This window comes from Scophthalmus maximus, chromosome 16 (assembly GCF_022379125.1).
Source record: "Scophthalmus maximus strain ysfricsl-2021 chromosome 16, ASM2237912v1, whole genome shotgun sequence".
NCBI classification, from domain to species: Eukaryota; Metazoa; Chordata; class Actinopteri; order Pleuronectiformes; family Scophthalmidae; genus Scophthalmus; species Scophthalmus maximus.
In genome coordinates, this window is record NC_061530.1 from 12,790,418 (window position 1) to 12,809,728 (window position 19,311).

Here is a 19,311-nt window from a genome sequence, read left to right on the forward strand (position 1 = left end):
CCTCCCCATCCAATATGAGCGAGAGCATGCCAGGTTATGCATTCCTGTGCGATAGGAGCATTCAGAGGGCTGGGAGGGTCACCGTGGAAATGCAATCCATCTCGGACACTTAAACTGTCTCCTCTGCACTGTTCTCGCTAATGTTAGGTCTCCATTTACCCAGACTGAGAAACGTGAAAACGTAACCACTCATCCTCCAAAATCCTGTAAAAAAACGATCATAAAGTTGAGTCGGACTAGAACGTGACCGGGGGTTCGAGGTTTATTCTTGATCTCAAAAAACAGGAGCTGAGAGAACAACCTCATCACAAAGTCCATTTCTGTAAACCTTTTCTGGAGATTTTCAATCCTATCAAATTAGCTGCATTTCACATGAAGGTTCTTGTTCAAATTTCCAATTTTTTTCCTAAAGGTTCCCCTTTAAGTTGAACAAACCAAAAGCACCTTGAATATCATCACCTATAGCTGACTAGCAGCTCTTGATACACAACCACATGACGATATATACATTGTCCATCATCATGCTCTGTTTTTCGAACGTGTCCACTGACCATCTGGTGAAAACACCAGTTCATCAGAACAACCTAAAGCACACAGCTCTAGATAGCTTTTCAAATTGGTAAATTGCAGTCGGCAAAAAATTCTCTTCAACTTGTCGCTATGTTGGGACTGATCAGATGCAGAGCGTCGGGCACATTAAACACGCCCCCGGAAACAGAGGGGATGCAGCGTTTCATTCGACTGTATATGGCTTTCTGACAAACACTGCCCGCTGCCCTACAGTCTCTTATCTGTTTCCTCCCCAGCTCTCTGCGTGCCAGGATGTGAGTGCCGCGCGTGAAAAATCTGCAAATCGCTCACTTCTAGCAATACGACACAACGCGAAGCCGTGTCAGCAGCCGAGCTGAATCACAAATCGCCATCTAAACCGTCCGGACCATCTGCAAAGTGGCTTTTTGAGCGGCCACAGACAAGACTGTACGCGGTATCTCTCCTGATATTCCAGATAGCGAAAAGTGTGTACTCGGTGTCGTGTGTGTGAGAGAAAATTTACAGGAAATGTAGATAAGAAGAAGAAGAAGAAGAAGAAGAAGAAGAAGAAGAAGAAGAAGAAGAAGAAGAGAGCGAGTATAGAAGAACAGGGGAACAAAAGCAGATAAGAAAAGATTAGAATTCAGTAGTAAGTTTATTCAAACAACAGCCTCCCTTAAATACACAGCATAGGTGTTATCAGTATCAACTTCTCACACGCACACACGCACACAATCACACACGCACACACACACACACACACACACACACACACACACACACACACACACACACACACACACACACACACACACACACACACACACACACACACACACACACACACACACACACACACACACACACACACACACACACACACACACACACACACACACGGAGAACCGGAGCTGGGTACAAGCTGATCCCCCTTTGATGTTTGTCTATGCATCCATCTGTCTGTCCGTCCATCTGTCTGTCCATCCGTCCGTCTGTCTGTCTGTCTCCGTCTGTCTGTCTCCGTCTGCGCGCGTGTTATTAGTTGAACTACGAGGGTCAGTTTCTCCTTGATACAGGAATTGCATAACCGCGGTTGACAGAGAACCACTACATACTCAACACATGAGCACATACTGGTCCTGTCAAAGCTAAACACTCCAGACAGACACAATGGGGTCCAACTTGCTCACCCTTCCTTTGCCTCCAAGTGTTCTCTCTCGCGCTATCCTCTCTACTGCGTAATCCCTCGCTCCCATACATGGCTTGAAAAAACGAACGGGATCAAAACCGTTAGATAATTTTCGACTCGCATTTACATAACCTTGTCCCTCGAGTGTGAGGAAAAGAAACAAGACACTTAAACAGATACGCTCACATCTGAAAACAGTGGAGCGCGTCCAGGAAAGCAGTTGTTACCCAGAGCGACTTCATCCAGAAATTAACTAAATATATCTCATGTAAGAACATGCAATCCTTGAAAAAAAAAAATGCACACTGTGTGGAAAAAAGGAAGTTCCCAGAACCCGTGGGTTAAATGTCTTGTTTTGTTAAACCAGCAGTTCAAAACAAGAAAGAAAATGCATTTCAGGGAATTGGACGATTCCTTTCCAACGTAAACATTATAACCGTCCACCTTCGCTAAGGAAAACCATAGCGCCCGGTCAGGGCTAAGACGGGACACTGCTCGAGCATCTCGTCTGCCTCGCAGTGTCATGATTTGAAGGCTCCATCAGTGTCCTCACAGGGAGAATCCCCGCTGTCACCACCTTTGTTCCATCGTGCCCATATATGGCTAAGATGCACATTTGGGGAACTATTCGCTTCGTGCGTCTCTCCTCTTGCCGACATAAATGAAAACCAGCTGATGTGAAAGGCGTGCGACTTAAAGATGACATCACCATTCCCGATCTCTCGCTCTCCGTCTCTCTCCCTTCGCTTTTTCACCAGGGCAGATTGTTTATTCTCAAGGCCACTCACCATAAAGACACGAGGCCCGCGAGAGCAACCTCAGCCAACTCTCGCCACTGCGAGTGCGCGCATCGTCGCGCTTCAGTCATGAGCTGATAAGTTGGTACGACTCGCGCGGCGACTACAACGGCGTCAAGAAAAGGGCTCTGCTCTGCTTTTCAACCCCTTCACGTTCATGTCAAATCGCAATACACACAATTGTTTTTATGTGTTTGATGATGTCACGCTACAGATTTATTGAAACAGGAGAGGCATCAGTTGTTTTCTTTTTTTAAAGCAATATTTTACCAAAAGCTGTACAAGTATTTACCTTCGTCCTTTTTCTTCTTTCACATTAACACATATTATTCCTCCAGGAAAAGAGACTTTCTCCGTGATAATCCTAAACACACACACACACACACACACACACACACACACACACAAACACTCATTTCCTCACCTCGTTGAATCGTGTCACCAGGTCCTCCACGGCGTTACTTCGCTGAGCACTCTGGGTAGGCATGGCGGGCGCCGACAGCGAGGCCTTGAGGCTCGGGTGGCGTTTAGTCGGACACTCGGGGCTGCCCAGGTCTCGAGTGAGGAAACAGAGGTAGTCCAAGGGAAAGACCTGCAGTTGGACACACGGTAGTGGGATGAGTAATTGGATTAAAAACAAATGCTCCATCTCGCCTTATACTTTCCAATTGCAAGAAACATGTTCATCTGAACTTTTATTCTAGATCAGAATGTGTCTGTTTCCTGTCCACAATTTCCAAGGGGGCCCTATAACACAGACACAGAATTTATACAACGCAACATACAAATGCAATGCGGTGTATGGCATGAAATTCCCCCCTACCCGTTGGTAGAGCTGCTGCTCCTGCTCGGTGAGGATGCAGGCGATCTCCTCGGGGAACTGCACAAGGTGCCGCAGCTCTGCCAGCTCCGTACCGATCCCGCTGACACTGGGAGGGAGAGAGCTGCTGCTGGTCATACTGTTGGCCAGCTGACGCTCTGGACGCACAAATAAAGGAGGCAGGGGAGATGAGAGGAGCGCTCATGAATTTTACATCAGCATTAGCAATAACTAGCAGACACACACACACACACACACACACACACACACACACACACACACACACACACACACACACACAAAGACACCAGGGAACACTGCTCCTTATACAAGTGTAAAAGGAGGAGAGGTGAGCAGGAACGAGAAAGGGAAGAGATTAAAAGTGAGACATTGTCTCCTCTGATGTTTTACTTTCACCATGAAAGCTTTATAAGCCTCTATGAAATGTGGATCAGTTTTGCGGGATTAGCCTGAACCCGATCTTCTGATCCATCAATCCCCTGCATACCATACTCGCTCTACCCCCCTCGACCGGCCAAAGGAGGCCAGCACACCTCCTTCTCTGGAAGTAAACAGCATTGATCACCTGCCAGTTCCAGTGTTTGGAGTTCAGTCAGGTCCATTAAATCCATCTGTTTGCACACGCACGCACACGCACGCACGCGCGCACACACGCACGCGCACACACACACACACACACACACACACACACACACACACACACACACACACACACACACACACACACACACACACACACACACACACACACACACACACACACACACACACACACACACACACACACACACACACACACACACACACACACACACACACACTTGCGTAAAACCCGTCCTCATCCCTGCTTGCAAAGGACTAATGGACGGTCCCTAGACCGGTGCTCGAGCTGCCAGGTAGACATACAGAACATTGTCAGGATGGATGCCACGCAAACTAACAGCTGTTTTCCAACACGGGAGCTTTTTCCAGGAAACCTTTGAGGGACTCTTTGAGGAACTTCGCCTACAGTCAACTGCAGTAACTCACACATCCCTTATTTTAGTCACCAAGATACAGTTTCTGGCCTGAAAAAAGCCCCTGCTCCTTGAGCGGACACTGTCGGACTGGGGGAAGCTGCTATTCGAACCGCCAGCCTTCGGGTTAGAGGACGACTGACTCTACCTCCTGAGCCACAACCGCCAAAGTGAATCAAGTGTTAGTCATAGAGCAGAGAGATATACTGTACAGTGTTTATAGTAAAATATTGTTGTGAGTCCACTAATGTATCATGAAGGCAAGGAGACCAAAAAAAAATATATACAAACTCTCTGTGGTCATTGTCAACTTTCATAATCACAGAAATCTCCCACAACACACACACACACACACACACACACACACACACACACACACACACACACACACACACACACACACACACACACACACACACACACACACACACACACACACACACACACACACACACACACACACACACACACACACACACACACCGAGTTCATTACAGAAGCTGTGAGGCCGGATCCACAAATCAAACTGTGTAAATAAGCAAGTGTTGTTCCTGCGGAGCAGTCTCTGCTGTTGCCATGGCTACCTGTTGCACATCTCAAGGATTACCACGGGCAACCTTTCATTGTGTGCGTGCGTGTGTGTGCGTGTGTGTGTGCGTGTGTGTGTGTGTGTGAGTGTTTTGCGAGGGGGGGGGCAGGGGAGACGGGAACAGAAAGAGAAGAAAGGAAGTCAGAATATAATAAATAAACCTGAGAAACATGAATTTAAGGACAACGCAGAAAAAGCTTGTTCAATCAGAAAGAAGGTGATTTCTTTTTTCCTACAGTACAAGCAAAAAAAGAAAAAGATACAATAAACAGAGAGAGAGAAAAGTGAGAGATGGGAGGAAAGGACAGAGATAAGAGAGAGAGGAAGGACGGAATGAGTGGAACAAATGGAAATCTTGTAGTTTACACTATGCAGCAGGTGAGCTATCAGTCACATTTAGAGAGACAACATAATCCACTTTTCTTCTTCTTAAGTGTCCCGGAAAGAGACGGACTGCAGGCTGTGGAGCATGAAAACATCTTCTCCACATGCCATATCACACAAGCACTTTGAAAGAAATTATAAAGAACCAGTTGAAAAAGAAAAAAGAAAGAAAGTGTGCCTCATCTTCAGCTCATACCACATAGTTTATCTGCTTCAATGTATTCATCATCTGTCAGCTCATCTCTTCCATTTGCACGGTGTGGGTATGTCAAAGTTGCAGGAAAAGAAAAACCTTGAGGATTGACTTGCTTTCCATAAAACATCACTAACTGCGATGTAAAATGGTGTTTGATTATCATTTTGTATTTGAAAAATAATAGAAGGAAATGAAACGTTTTTTTTACGTTAAACCGTAAGTTTAAAACTATACAATCTTCCATATTTCAAGCATACGAGCAATATGTCTTCACCTCCACCCCTAAACTGCTTTTACAAGCCTTTTGAAGTGGAAATGGAGACGCCCTCAAGTTAATCATATGAATTTCCTGACCACACAGAGGGATCAATCATTCATGTATTCCTCTTTCAAACTGGGAGACACAAGGGGAGACAAAGCTGTTCAGCCAAGGCAGTGACCAAAGGGTTTTAAGAAATACTGAGGAATTGATTAAAGGCAAATGTGAATTAGCAGAGAAGGCTGAAAACTGTTGCTCTACAAAGCAGAACGATTGCATTTTGTAAAGTGAATTCCTTAAACGAGCAAATAAAACAATTTCCTTATATTAAATCAAGACAATTCCCATTGCTCAATGTGAATTGGTTAAATTAATTAACAAAACAAATTCAACAAATTCAATAACATTTACAATGTGTAATCCAGGATATCCTGCATATCCTGCAAAGCTTCATGCACACTAAACAATATCAACAGTGACAACAGAAAGCTCTGATAAATAAACAGTGAGATTGATTACTGGATGGAATGAGATCTTGGATTGCAGCGATAAGTGCGCTTAATATAATCATCTGTAGACCCACGAGAAGAAGGAAAAAAAAGGCCCCTTATCCTTTTCAGATCACAAACACCGGTTTGAGAAACACAAATGAGCCACATTGAACATGCAGCACTCCCGCTGTGACACTGACAGAACATGAACCTGGACTAATTCACCCTATGATGTCTCTGTCAGGTTTTTTGTTTTTTTTTATGCATGGGTTTACTCATCTGTAATGCATGATGCTGAATACAGATATCCTGTGGGTGTGCGTGTGTGTGTGTGGGGAGCGCATTTTAAACGCAGTGGTGGATAGAGTAGATTGGCTGAACATCCTTTTAAACCGGAGCCAGGAAATGCGTGAGCGTTTGTTTGTGTGTGTGTGTGTGTGTGTGTGTGTGTGTGTGTGTGTGTGTGTGTGTGTGTGTGTGTGTGTGTGTGTGTGTGTGTGTGTGCGCGCGTGTGTGTGTAAATCAGTATTTCATGTGTGATGGGTCGAGGTTTAAAGTGCTGCATGTTGACATTTGACAAGTCTGATATTTCACACTTTATGGACACGGTGCTTTAGATAATCAATGATAATGATCCAGAAAATAATGTCATGATCTGATTTTTCCTTCATCCTCTGCCCAATCTCTGATTGTAGTAACTTTGCTTCGGCCACTCAGACAAACTTCATCCATCTATGAATCATCTTGCATCATTTATATATTAAAAAAACAACTTGTTCCGTCAGAATATCTGCCTGGTTCGAATCATTCCAAGTCAACAGACAACAGCTGACTCATGGTGAAGCACTGCTTATGCGGGGAGGTTTTGCTCCGTTTACCGACCGAAGCACAGTTAAAGGAGAGCAACCTTGAACACAGACCCGTTGTCTTCCTTTGCCAGACACGTACGTACACTGTTCTGACGTGCACGTTTCGAGCCGATGACAACTTCCCCCCGCAGGAGTATGTAGGGCACTCCAACAGGTGCAGCACAAACAGTATAAGTCGAAGGACTGTCAATAAATTTGCCTTTTGAAGCCTATGAATATCATTCAAATAGGTAATGTACATTTGCTTTTAAATATCAACAATCTTATGTGTCTTTCTGACTCTGGGAGGAAGAGTCGCCTGTGTACACAAATGTTTATTAAACTTCCCTATGCCTCAATATTAATATCTGTATACTGCATGTATAACACTGGAACACAGTATGTTTTGATCGTTTTTTGTTTTTTTTTAACTGTGAAAACTGTTCTGGAATCATGCATCAGAAATTAGCTTTAAGAAAATATAATCAAAAATCCAAGCTGCACTACCAGACAGTTTCCCTTGTAGACAACAGTTGAGCAATAATTCCTTGGTTGTATTCTGAGGCATTAATAACTAAATAATAAGTAATAATAAATAGTAGTGAACAAACTAAGAGTAGCAACCGTAAACAGATAAGAATAAATATAAGGACTCATGGTATAGACACAGCCACAACACACAGACACACAGCAGCAGCAGAGGCAATAGACATCGCTCTGTGTGACAACACTAAGCTATCGCAGGGAGAACTATGATAAAAATTACGGTAAAGATAAATTCGGACTGATTAGGCATAAGCCTCCTTGTTGTCAAACAAAAGATCAAACTACAGCATCAAATATGTCTCAGAGTTAAATCGAGTGAAAGTGCATTAGGAGAGTTTGAGACTAGTAGGTAAGCATAGTTGTGCTTTACACTATTCACATGAGAGACACCGGGTCAAAGTACACTGTGAATGAGGCCCACTCACTTAAAACCGAATAACCCAGGTAATCTCAAGCGGTCTGTTTTAACTCTGAAATTAAGCGTCACGGTATCCTCCGACGCAAAACAATAAACACGTGGGGTCAATTCAATGTGAGGTCACCCAGAGAAGCTGGAATTCTTCACTGTCATGCCATCATGTTTGTGGTACGAAGGGGTCACGGTGCACGCCACTTCATCACACGTGGTTGGTTGTTGTTTTTTTTAAACTGTTGTGTCACTCATCACATATTCCCCATAAACATCAACTTTTTTTTTTTGTCACAGTATTTGCTACTGCCCCCTGCAGTTCATTTTGGTCAGAGACAGTTGCAGCGTGTTGATTTTCTAAACAAGAAACTGAGCCCCAGATTTGCCAGTGAGCAAATGAGGGAACCTCCACACTACAACACACTGAACAGGAGGTAACAGTGGTATTTCTTCTTTTACAGTGAAAACTACATATATATATATAAAATCAAATGTCCTGTTAAGGCACAAGCCAAACACAGAAGACCACAAGTCCTCAGGAGAGTTTGGAAGCACAAAACTGTGAGCCTGCATTTGGCAACAATTACACAGTAATGAGAATTAAAGGTAATGAGAACAGACCACATATTTGACAGGAGAGGACTGTGCAGTATTTAAAAAATTATAATAATATTAAAATATCGGATCGAGAGATATAGGATTCAAACTCTATAGCAAACATACTGTATATAGTCAAATTAAAACAAATCTCATTTTAATATCACTTGCCGAGTAGCAATTCCTAAACACACGGTTTAGGTCCTCTTCTTAATGAATGATGGTCCGCTTGATTTCTGATATGCATCACAATACAGTGTTGATCACATAACACAAAGTGGTTCCCATTAGCATATACATTAAGAGACTGCATGTAAGTACACACATGTACACACACACACGCAGACACTTACTTCTCATGTGCACTACCAGAAGCCAGCTTACAGTTACAATATCACTCCAGCCACAGTTACACAGCGTGACCAACTCATATCCGCTCTACTCACTGATCAGCTTGAAGTCCATTCGGTGAGAGTGCTTCATGGTTGCTGGATACAGCTGGCCACTCCGCCTCCCACACTGACAGTACAGTGCCGGGGTGACCGAGGCACACTTGAGCCGCCAGTCTCCTCTCTCCTGCAGCTGCTGCCCCTCTCTCTCTCTCTCTCTCTCTCTCTCTCCCTCTCTCTCTCTCTCTCTCTCCCTCTCGCTCTCCCTCTCTTTCCCTCCCGCTCTCTCAGGCTGTCTGCTCTATGTCTCTCTCCGTTACTCCATTTTTGTCTAACTTGAACTCTCTCCAAATTGCACTTTGTGTTCTACTCTCTCTCTCTCCCTCACCTGGCTACTCTCCCTTTGGCTCATCAGCAAAAAGTCTTTACATGCTCTCTCTCTCTTGACTGAATTCAATGTCCCCCCCCCCCCTCTGTCTCCCGCCCACCCTTCACTGACACCATACATAGTTCACAGCCATGCACTACAGTTGGACCAGTCAGACCATCCCTCAACACAAACACACACTGTAATGATTCACACACTCATAGATATTAAGGAAAAGAAACAAATCTCGCATCTTGTCTTAATCTGCACAGACTCAGTTAATCAAAAAAAAAAAATGATTTGTACTGTATTTTGAAAGCAAATTTTTTTAAATATACATTTATTTGTATTCATTTTTCTTTGGGGGGTATATATAATTTCCAATTATATCAAATGTGACTGGATGTGTCTTTCAGGACATCATTCTTAGTTAATATAATTTATTGCTGAAACAATGAATCAATTAATGGACGAGTCCATTGACAGCAAAAATCAACTCAAATTAACTTAAATTTTATTTGTCAAATTTGTACAAAAAAAGGATAATAAAAAAAAAGACAAAAAAAAAAACATGCCACAATCCAGTCTGAGTATTTTTAACAGTAACAGTCCATGTAAACAATATGTGTTCTAGAAATCCTTGAGACTTCCGTTCACTCTGATTCCCCACCATGTCTGCTGTCAATGGGTCTTTAAATGCTGGCGGGCGAACACAATGTACAATGACGACCGAGAGGAAGAATTAAAAAGAAAGAGGGAAGAGAAGAAAAAAAAGAAAGAAACACCAGTTCCCGGCTGGAAGGATGACAACCTATAACCGAGCTGCCTGCTTCCCTTTCAGCAGTACAGTAAATTGTGTCATTAAGGAAATGGGCTCAAGCAAAGCACTTTAACCACTCGCGTTAACAGTTCACATGAACATGGTTAAACCACAGTGGTCCCCAGTGGAGAAAGGGGAAGACGAATATTGAATACCAGAATTACATATCCACTATTTGAAGAGTGACACCTCCTCCACACACCTATAGGATTTATATCACTTAATTAACATTATTGTGTCATGGACTATGCATTATTGCTTTAACTAGATTTGGACTTTTCAGATCAATGCGGTGAACCAAAAAAAGGTTTGATAATTAATAATTGTAATAATATATATTTTTGGTGCTTTAGTGAAATGCACTCCTTAACGCATCCATAAAGCCTCAACAGTGTTTGAGCTGACCTCGACTGGGCAGGCACTGGTCTTCACACAGAGACGAACTCCATGAAAAAAAAACAACTGCCTTTAATAACCGCCATATTCAGCAATGATTTATGGTCTCATTATTCCTCAGTACCTCCACACATGCTTGAAGCAGCAGCTATGCACACACGCCACCTTGACCTTTGTCTTAGCCACTTGACATTTTGTTCCACCAGTATTTGCATTCAAAGATGTCAGTAGGTTACTCTCACAACAAGAGCCTGTCATACTGAGCCAGACACGTGGCAGCTGTACCTGTAAAATATCAATTTTCAAAAACATTTCTCCTCACCTCCTACTACTAAAGCAAAAAGACTGCTGACGAAGTGACAGAAGGACATTAGTCATTCCCATACATCAGAGAAACCAGTGAAATGCTTTCAGATCATTACGGTGAAGGTGGAATGTAGAGACGGTCTCGATAATCATTCCACTTCTCACCACTCACACTAAAACTCTAAGAATACACCAGGGGCTGGACAGGCGAGTATCCTGGTAATCCTTGAAAGCATTTGGGCCAAAGCCACCGATCAAGTTTGCTAAGTTACCTCCAGCCCCAGTTTTGCTGCCACTATATTGCATCTGAGATCAATATCTAATTAGGGCAACAGTAGCAATAGGAAATATATTCACGAGCACATGGCACTGACGAGAACATTTATGTTTTACATTTCACATTAATGGGAAAAACGGGAAAACAAACAACATCATTGTAAGATCCTTTCTAGCATTTTCTTCTCTAACATCTTCTGTCACTCCAGGTTACCCTACTTCTCAACGGCTCAGCTGACATGTGGTGGGGGCTTTATTCAAATGAGTTCATTTGAATAAACATAAGAGAAGCCCCAAGAGTAAGAATTAGACGAGGATTGTGCGACTTGATTTGCAATAGAATTGCACAGCTTAGATTCACTTATTTTTCTAAAGCTTGAAAGATTACGAGCAGGTTGTTACTCTGAAAGAATGAGGAGGGGAACGATACCATAAATGGCAAGAAGGCAATAACCACACAAACCCTCTCTAAATTTGAAACATAACTCAGCAACCTTTCTAAAGCATCAGGATAAGTTAATATCTCTCATGACAACTGATCTGAATCTTAACCTTACAAACAATGTCTTTTGAAAACCTTTGAAAACTTATTCAGCTGTCAGTTGTCAGTGTCTTGGTGCACTGCACTCCTTTTTCTTTCTTTTTTTTAGTTTAGCAAATGAATCACAACTTTCAGAGAGTGGTAACAGGGGCATCATCATCAACTCTGGAGACAGATTTTGCTTTTAGGTACAGTAAACGTCAAATAATTCAAATGGCAGTCACAAATGGCAGTCACAAAGCTGGTGTGTGTGTGTAAGGCTTTAAAATATGGCTATGCGTGTAAGTCTAGGAAGGTAATGCTCCTGCGCAACTGGGGAGCATTGATACTACTGTAGGTTAGAGAGACAGAGAAAGTCTTGCATGCTGTCTGTATGTGTGTGTGTGTGTGTGTGTGTGTGTGTGTGTGTGTGTATGAAACCCTATTCCTGCCAAGACTTCTAAGCTGCTATGCGCTGTGTGCGCGTGTCTGGCTCTATTTTGTTTCCTGTCACACCCATTAAAACAGAGCAAGTTGTCATGATGAAGATATGCAGTGTGTGTGTGTGTGTGTGTGTGTGTGTGTGTGTGTGTGTGTGTGTGTGTGTGTGTGTGTGTGTATATGTATGTGCATGTGCGTGTGCGTGTGCGTGTGTGTGTGTGTGTCTGTGTGCGTGTGTATTGTTTGCTTCTAAGAAATTGTTGTTACAATGAATAATAATGCAACAAGTCACAGAAAAACTAAAAATATATATATATATATATATTTTTGTGTGTCCTTGTGAATTTTGGTGCGTGTGCACGAGTGCACGTGTGCATGCGTCTCTCGATGCGGCTGGAGACAGTCTGTCCCCTGGCCCAGTGCCAGTGAAAATTAATGTCAGGATCATCTTACATTTAAGTCATATGTAACACCATTCATCATCGGAGAAGGTGGACAGACAGTTACCAGCGCAGCAACTGACCGACAACCCGACTGGTTGGACTATGAAGTCATGTGGAGAGAAAGTGAGAGAGAGAGAGAGAGAGGGGGAGATTACATACTATATGCTATATATGATAAAAATTTGTTTGTTTTCTAATCCCATCAAGGAACGTTATACTGTTGATATTTTAATGTCAGGGCTTTATATCAAATAAAATTTAAAAATCTGTGTGCGTGTGTGTGTGTGTGTGTGAGAACTGGAGAGAGAGAGAGAGAGAGAGAGAGAGAGAGAGAGAGAGAGAGAGAGAATGGAGAGAGAGGGGATGGTACGAGGAAGAATAAAGGACAGCAAAAAATAAAATGAAGGGAAAAAACAGCAGAAAGTAAAGGGCAACCACTGGGATCAACAACAAACGTGCTCCCACCGACCCAAACCCACTGTGGCTAAAGAACCATGTGGGAAAAGAGCCGAGAGGAAGAGAACGAGTGGAGCAGTGGATCACACGGGAATAGTGAGAACCTTTTCTTCTCAGAATCAAACAGATCTGCGGTCTCTCCCCAAGCTGTGCCATTTCATTTAATGCTCCTCTGGTTAGTGGCATTTGAACAGATCTAATACAGATTCGGTTGATTTTCATTACTCTGGCTAACATTTCCAGCCCTGTGATTTTGTCGCTGACTCATGACACACAGTACCTAAATACACAAAGTATTTACTGCAGGTAGAACAGACCGCATAATGTGGTGGCAATTCACACAGGTTTTACACACACACACACACACACACACACACACACACACACACACACACACACACACACACACACACACACACACACACACACACACACACACACACACACACACACACACACACACACACACACACACACACACACACACACACACACACACACACACCTTTCAGCACGCCGTGGCCGTTGGGACCCGGGGGCAAAGGGTAGGGCAGGGCAGAGCGGGCCCCGAGGGAAGCTATAGCCTCCAGTAGGGCTCCCGTCAGCAGGGAACACACCGATGTCCTCTGGCCACAAGAAAGATAGAACCTAGAAATAAACAAAAAACACAGTTCTGAGAATCTACTGCCGTACACAGTGTTTATATACTGTAAATATTAGCCTGCCTTTGCTTTTGTTAATAGGCAAAACAGCCAGTATCAAGCCAACTTAGCCCGCTGTCCGTTCACTTGAAGCATTTACGAATATCGTCTACAACGCACATAAAAACCTTACGTGGACCTTAGGGGGATTCGAAAATTTGTTGCCATCGTGTTGTTTCATGCACCTAACAGAGAGAAAAAAGAGCCACAATGGCTACAAACCGATGAGGCTGGAAAGAACGACCACACCGAGGACTGAGGCAGGGGTTCAGAGCAGGTCCGTCTGGGCTGCGAACCGGCCAATGAGACGCCCCGAGACACACACATCCGGGGAAGGACAACAGGAGCCTGTTGGCGGGGTGTATCAGGGTGAGTTCCTCTCCGTCCGGCACACAGCTGGCAACCTGTTGAGACAGTCATCGAAAAGTGACCTACAGGGAAGAGGAAATTGGAAACACTCGAGTTTGAAGCGTGTTGGCAAGCTTACAACTGACTGTCACTGAAAAAATATCTCATCCATGCTCATCACATCCAGTAAAATGAGAGCGAATAAGCTAAAAGCAAAAAGATCACACATTGAAAATCTACTCAAACTGAAGCTACATTTATATAGATAAAGGTTTTTTTCCCCATAAAGTAATCAGTACAAAGAGCATAAAGTGTTAAATCCAACCATTCTGTATCAACCTTCAACTATGCAAGAAACAGAATCACCAAGATGAAAGAGTGGCTCAAAAGCTTTCTGGCAAATTTCACTTCCTCCTGTGCCTTTTTTTTTTTTTTTTTTTGTCTTTTCAGGCTGTTATATAACATGCGAATGATGAGGTCATTGTCATCAGCTCCTCCGCTGTGCTCATTCTCGGAAGCAATTTCATTTTGACAGAGAGGAAATCAAAGTGTGAAAAAGAAAGAATTAATAGAGAGAGAGAGAGAGAGAGAGAGAGAGAGAGAGAGAGGAACACAAAAGATAGGAAGAAAGGTGGCAAACAAATAGAGAGAGAAATCGTCAGAGCGAGACAGACTGATGCGTAGGTACATAAAGAGGAGGGGGGGGAGTAAGGTTTTGAAAAGATGAGACGCCACTGAAAAGTTTTTCGACTGCGCGAACATTTTGACCCCCTCTTTCAGTTCACACTCTTCTTGGAACAACATCCATTTGACACAAAAGGAAACACTTCACTCAGTCCTTGAGTGAACCTGCAGACGAGCTCTTCGGGCACAAATTTCGGAGAAAAGCCATTAAGGCCACATTTTGCGGCAATGTAAGTGGGCGGTAATGCCTTCAGCAGGGGACGGATATAATCGTGTCAGACAAAATCAATACTGGTGACACACAATGGGGCAATGAATATGATACAAGGTTATGGGAAAATACAGCTTAGGTGCGTTGTTATTGCCAGCGTTGATCTGCAATGGCTCGGGGAGGGGGGGAGGGAGGTAAAGGATCCCACTATCATGGCCTCATTTTCTTTTCTCTTATCCTATTGTTGTGTTTTGCGTCCATAGGGTTTCCCAAAACGCAGGATGAAAAGAAAGAGAAAATATTCACATTTTTAGAAACTCAAATCAGAGAAATTTTGACCTACTAAACTACTTAAACCGATTATCAAAATCGTTGGCATTTAGTGGAAGATTATTACGCAATTAATTGTTCTGACTCTAAATTTGTCCAGCGTTGTGTTATTCCCATGTATTGTGTAAAGCAAAACGACCTTGTTTAGGTATGTGCTATAGAAAAAAAGTTTATTCATTATTATTATTATTATTATTATTATTATTATTATTATTTTTAGTAGTAGTAGTAGTAGTAGTAGTATGAATGATTATGGTTCTAATTCTCATGTAATGTCCTGTGTGTATTACGTGCAGGCTGGCAGAGCAAAAGCATTGGCCTAATATGCACACATATGCACACATATGCGCGCGCACACGCGCACACACACACTCACACTCTCTCACACACACACACACACACACACACACACACACACACACACACACACACACACACACACACACACACACACACACACACACACACACACACACACACACACACACACACACACACACACACACACACACACACACACACACACACACACACACACACACACACACACAAAACTAGTTCTCTTCATGGGATGGGTTTCCTGCACGGGGTGTAGGCTTAGCTCTTGTCAGATCTGGAAGATCTCCTGGGAAAAGGAGACATACCAGCCTGAGCCTTTACGGATGGAGCGAGTCGGAGTGGGGGATACAGAGAGAGAACGGGTGAGACGGGCGATTAGACCCATTCGGCTGAAATGGTTTCTCAATTTTTCTTTTGTTTTTCTTTCCTCGTCCAAAACCTTCACTTACTCACATTTTCTGGTAAAAGACCTGCCCTTCCCTATCAGTATCTAGAAGCCTGTGCATGTCCACTGCACAGACACGATGTCTACTACGCTAAAAGAAAACACTTGGCCTCGTGAATACATCGCACTCATGCCTTTATTATCTACTCTACATTTAAGGGGTTTTAGTTGGATTGTAGGTTCTCCCATAACTAATAGACAAACAAGGAATCGTGGTAGAGTAGTTTATTTGGTGTATAATTCCTGGCTATATAAAAATAAAATTGATATTGAAGTTAGAAAGTTGCTTGTTAAAAGTGGCCAGGTTATCCAATCTCCCACGTCAAGGCAGTTGCTTCTGCTGTGGTAGCTCTCCTTTCTCGATATGAAAACATCGGAAAGGGATACTCTCCCCTCAGACGGCGAAGGTTAAACAATGTTAGCTCTGCTGTGACACACAGACCTGTAGTTTGAAGGAGGTGATTAATGAAGGGAGAGAAGCCTTTGTTCCAGAGTGTGTGTGTGCCTGAAAGTCTGAAAGAAGGGAATGTGGTGCTGCTTTTGATGGACACAGAGCAGCTGTCTTCACACACACACACACACACACACACACACACACACACACACACACACACACACACACACACACACACACACACACACACACACACACACACACACACACACACACACACACACACACACACACACACACACACACACACACACACACACACACACACACACACACACACAAACAAACTCATCTTCAGATCCAAAACACATGGACACGCAGATCGACTTTCATTCGAGATCACAAAAAACAAATAATACAATATATACAGTAGTGGTGTACATACATTCACACTTTCTCACACACACACACACACACACACACACACACACACACAAGAAATGATGGTTAAAGAAATCTATGTGGCCCAAAGATCGGAGATGTTTCAGGAGTCCGTCTTTGAGCTCATTCTCAGGTTTCACAGACGTCCCGCAACAAGTGAATCCATAAATAACTAAGACGGAATTACCTCTCGAAGGCAAAAGGCGAACGAGGGGAGTGAGTGGAGCTGTGAGTTGTATCAATCATTAAAGAAGAGTTACAATTAAAATAAATCATCAAGTACTTCTTTCAATCAGGGTGAATGACAATCATTATAATGAAGGGGGCGGTCGGACAGACAGGCGGCCCGTACGGTTTTGTAGCCACAGTCCCACCAGGCATGGATAATTACGTTTCGGCCTAATTGCATAAGTACAAGTCTCTGTCTGTCTTTATGGTGTCCTTCTTCCTAGTACGGTTACAATACTACTGCTCCTGCCGTTCAGCCAGTTGGCAGAACTGCAGTTCAGATACATGAGTCAACTGCCAATAGTACGGCCCCCGTGTCTCACGTTACACTGCGTGTGTACAGGAAATGCTAACAGCCTAAGCCAAATGAAGGTAAATCGCAACTGCGCCGGGCAGCTGCACTGATTGTGCTCCACTTACAGCAGATTGCAGAAATTTCAAATAATTGATTCCTCTATCTAAATTCTACGCCGACAAGTCATAGTCGGTTTTGCTGATCAATGTAAGAATAATAATTGTACACATATCTGTGTGTGCAGATCTGTGTCTTTGGGGGCGTCCTGTACTATACGCTGCGAAAGCACATTTGTTCACACATTTGCAGAAAAATGTCTGGACATTCAGTGCATGACTGAAAGCAGCTTAAGTGTGCAATGCCTGTCTTACGAAAATGCAGTCATGGTGATTAACCCAGCAAATCACCTACACACACACACACACACACACACACACACACACACACACACATTCGAATTTTGCCATCGACAGTTCGTGTTCTTCCATCTGAAAACTGTAAGAAAAAGTCTAAACGGCAATTCGTGTGAACAATTCTGCCTTTTATCTTTGACACTCTTCAGCCTCATCTTAGAGTTCAACCACTGCAAAAGGACATCACCAATCTGACTGTCACCGGTGTATCCCATGTGCATGTTTGCTTGAGTCTAGAGAGAAGGACAGGGTTCAAATGTATGTGACGGTTCCCGTAAGTGCTGGTTCACCTTGTACATTCATGAATTCAAAGAGAATAAACAATGATTGTGAGTCACCCGACGGCGATATCGAAGCCGTGATTTACTGACAATCGGCGCACGTCACCTACAGTTATGAGTGAGTTTGTTATGACACACATTACCGCTCCGTTGGGTAATTTCTCTGCCTGGCAACAGCCATTCTGGGAAGGGATTAACACGGGGCACTGTGGGGTAGCATACAGATCTAATGAACTTTGAGCTGGAATGTACACACACACGCACACACAAAGACACAAATGCTCAAACGCAGACACGCAAACACACACTGATTAATGCCCACGGCGTTATGTATATCATACCAGACACCGAGAGTATGTTTGGGCGTGCAGGACCCCAGAGAGGCCGAAGCCGCCTCTTTGTAATCCAGCCACCCACGTCTTGACCTCGTTACTTTGATGACTGACCCACCACACACTCACATACTCCCACACTGACACTCTCAATCACACACTCACACACATAACACACGGCCCATCTTCAATTACTCTGAAACTGGGCTGCACAATACACTGTCATTGCAGTGTCAGCGTGCGTGACAGTCACACCGAAGGACGCGCAGTGTCAAGTGAGGCAAATCAACTCAGGCGCGTCATGATGCAACTTTTTTTATTTTGCTGCTTGATACAAAATGAAAACTTTCACAGTTCTCATTTCCCATGACTAATCCACCAGAGAAGTATGTCTGGTGGTATAGCATGATTTACTTTATGATTCACAGATTGTTGCTAGTGAGTAACATGCAGGCTCATGCATGCAAAGTGATCGGTCAATCGATCGCAATCATTTTTGATTTGATCAGCTTAACAATCAAGCACAGCGGGGACCCGTTGTTATTAATAATAATAATAATACATTTCATTTATAGAGCACTTTTCATTGCTAAAAGCAATCTCAACGTGCTACAGTAGCCACAACCTGACAATGAGCGGGGAACAGGAAGAACATGCATGAAAGGAAGTCAGGTGAATGAAATTATTTCGGCTACAGGAAGGTTGTTCAGTCTGTTGTTGTTGACCAAAATTGCCATGCCCCACTCTGAATATCCCCCAGTA

General features: G+C 43.4%; 1 protein-coding gene across 8 annotated transcripts in view; it reads right to left on the bottom strand.

The window, feature by feature from the left end:
• plce1 (phospholipase C, epsilon 1) overlaps positions 1-19,311 on the bottom strand; it is an 87,208-nt gene that overhangs the window by 39,216 nt on the left and 28,681 nt on the right. For all 8 annotated transcript variants that reach the window (XR_004785642.2, XM_035612445.2, XM_035612446.2 and 5 more), the window contains exons 7-10: positions 14,031-14,212; positions 13,613-13,755; positions 3,341-3,495; positions 2,942-3,109 (exon numbers count right to left, since the gene is read on the bottom strand). Coding sequence is in view for 7 of the 8 variants with exons in the window: in XM_035612445.2 (XP_035468338.2) it covers positions 2,942-3,109; positions 3,341-3,495; positions 13,613-13,755; positions 14,031-14,212 (648 nt within the window). In the remaining variant the exon portion in view is untranslated. The remainder of the gene's footprint in view (positions 1-2,941; positions 3,110-3,340; positions 3,496-13,612; positions 13,756-14,030; positions 14,213-19,311) is intronic.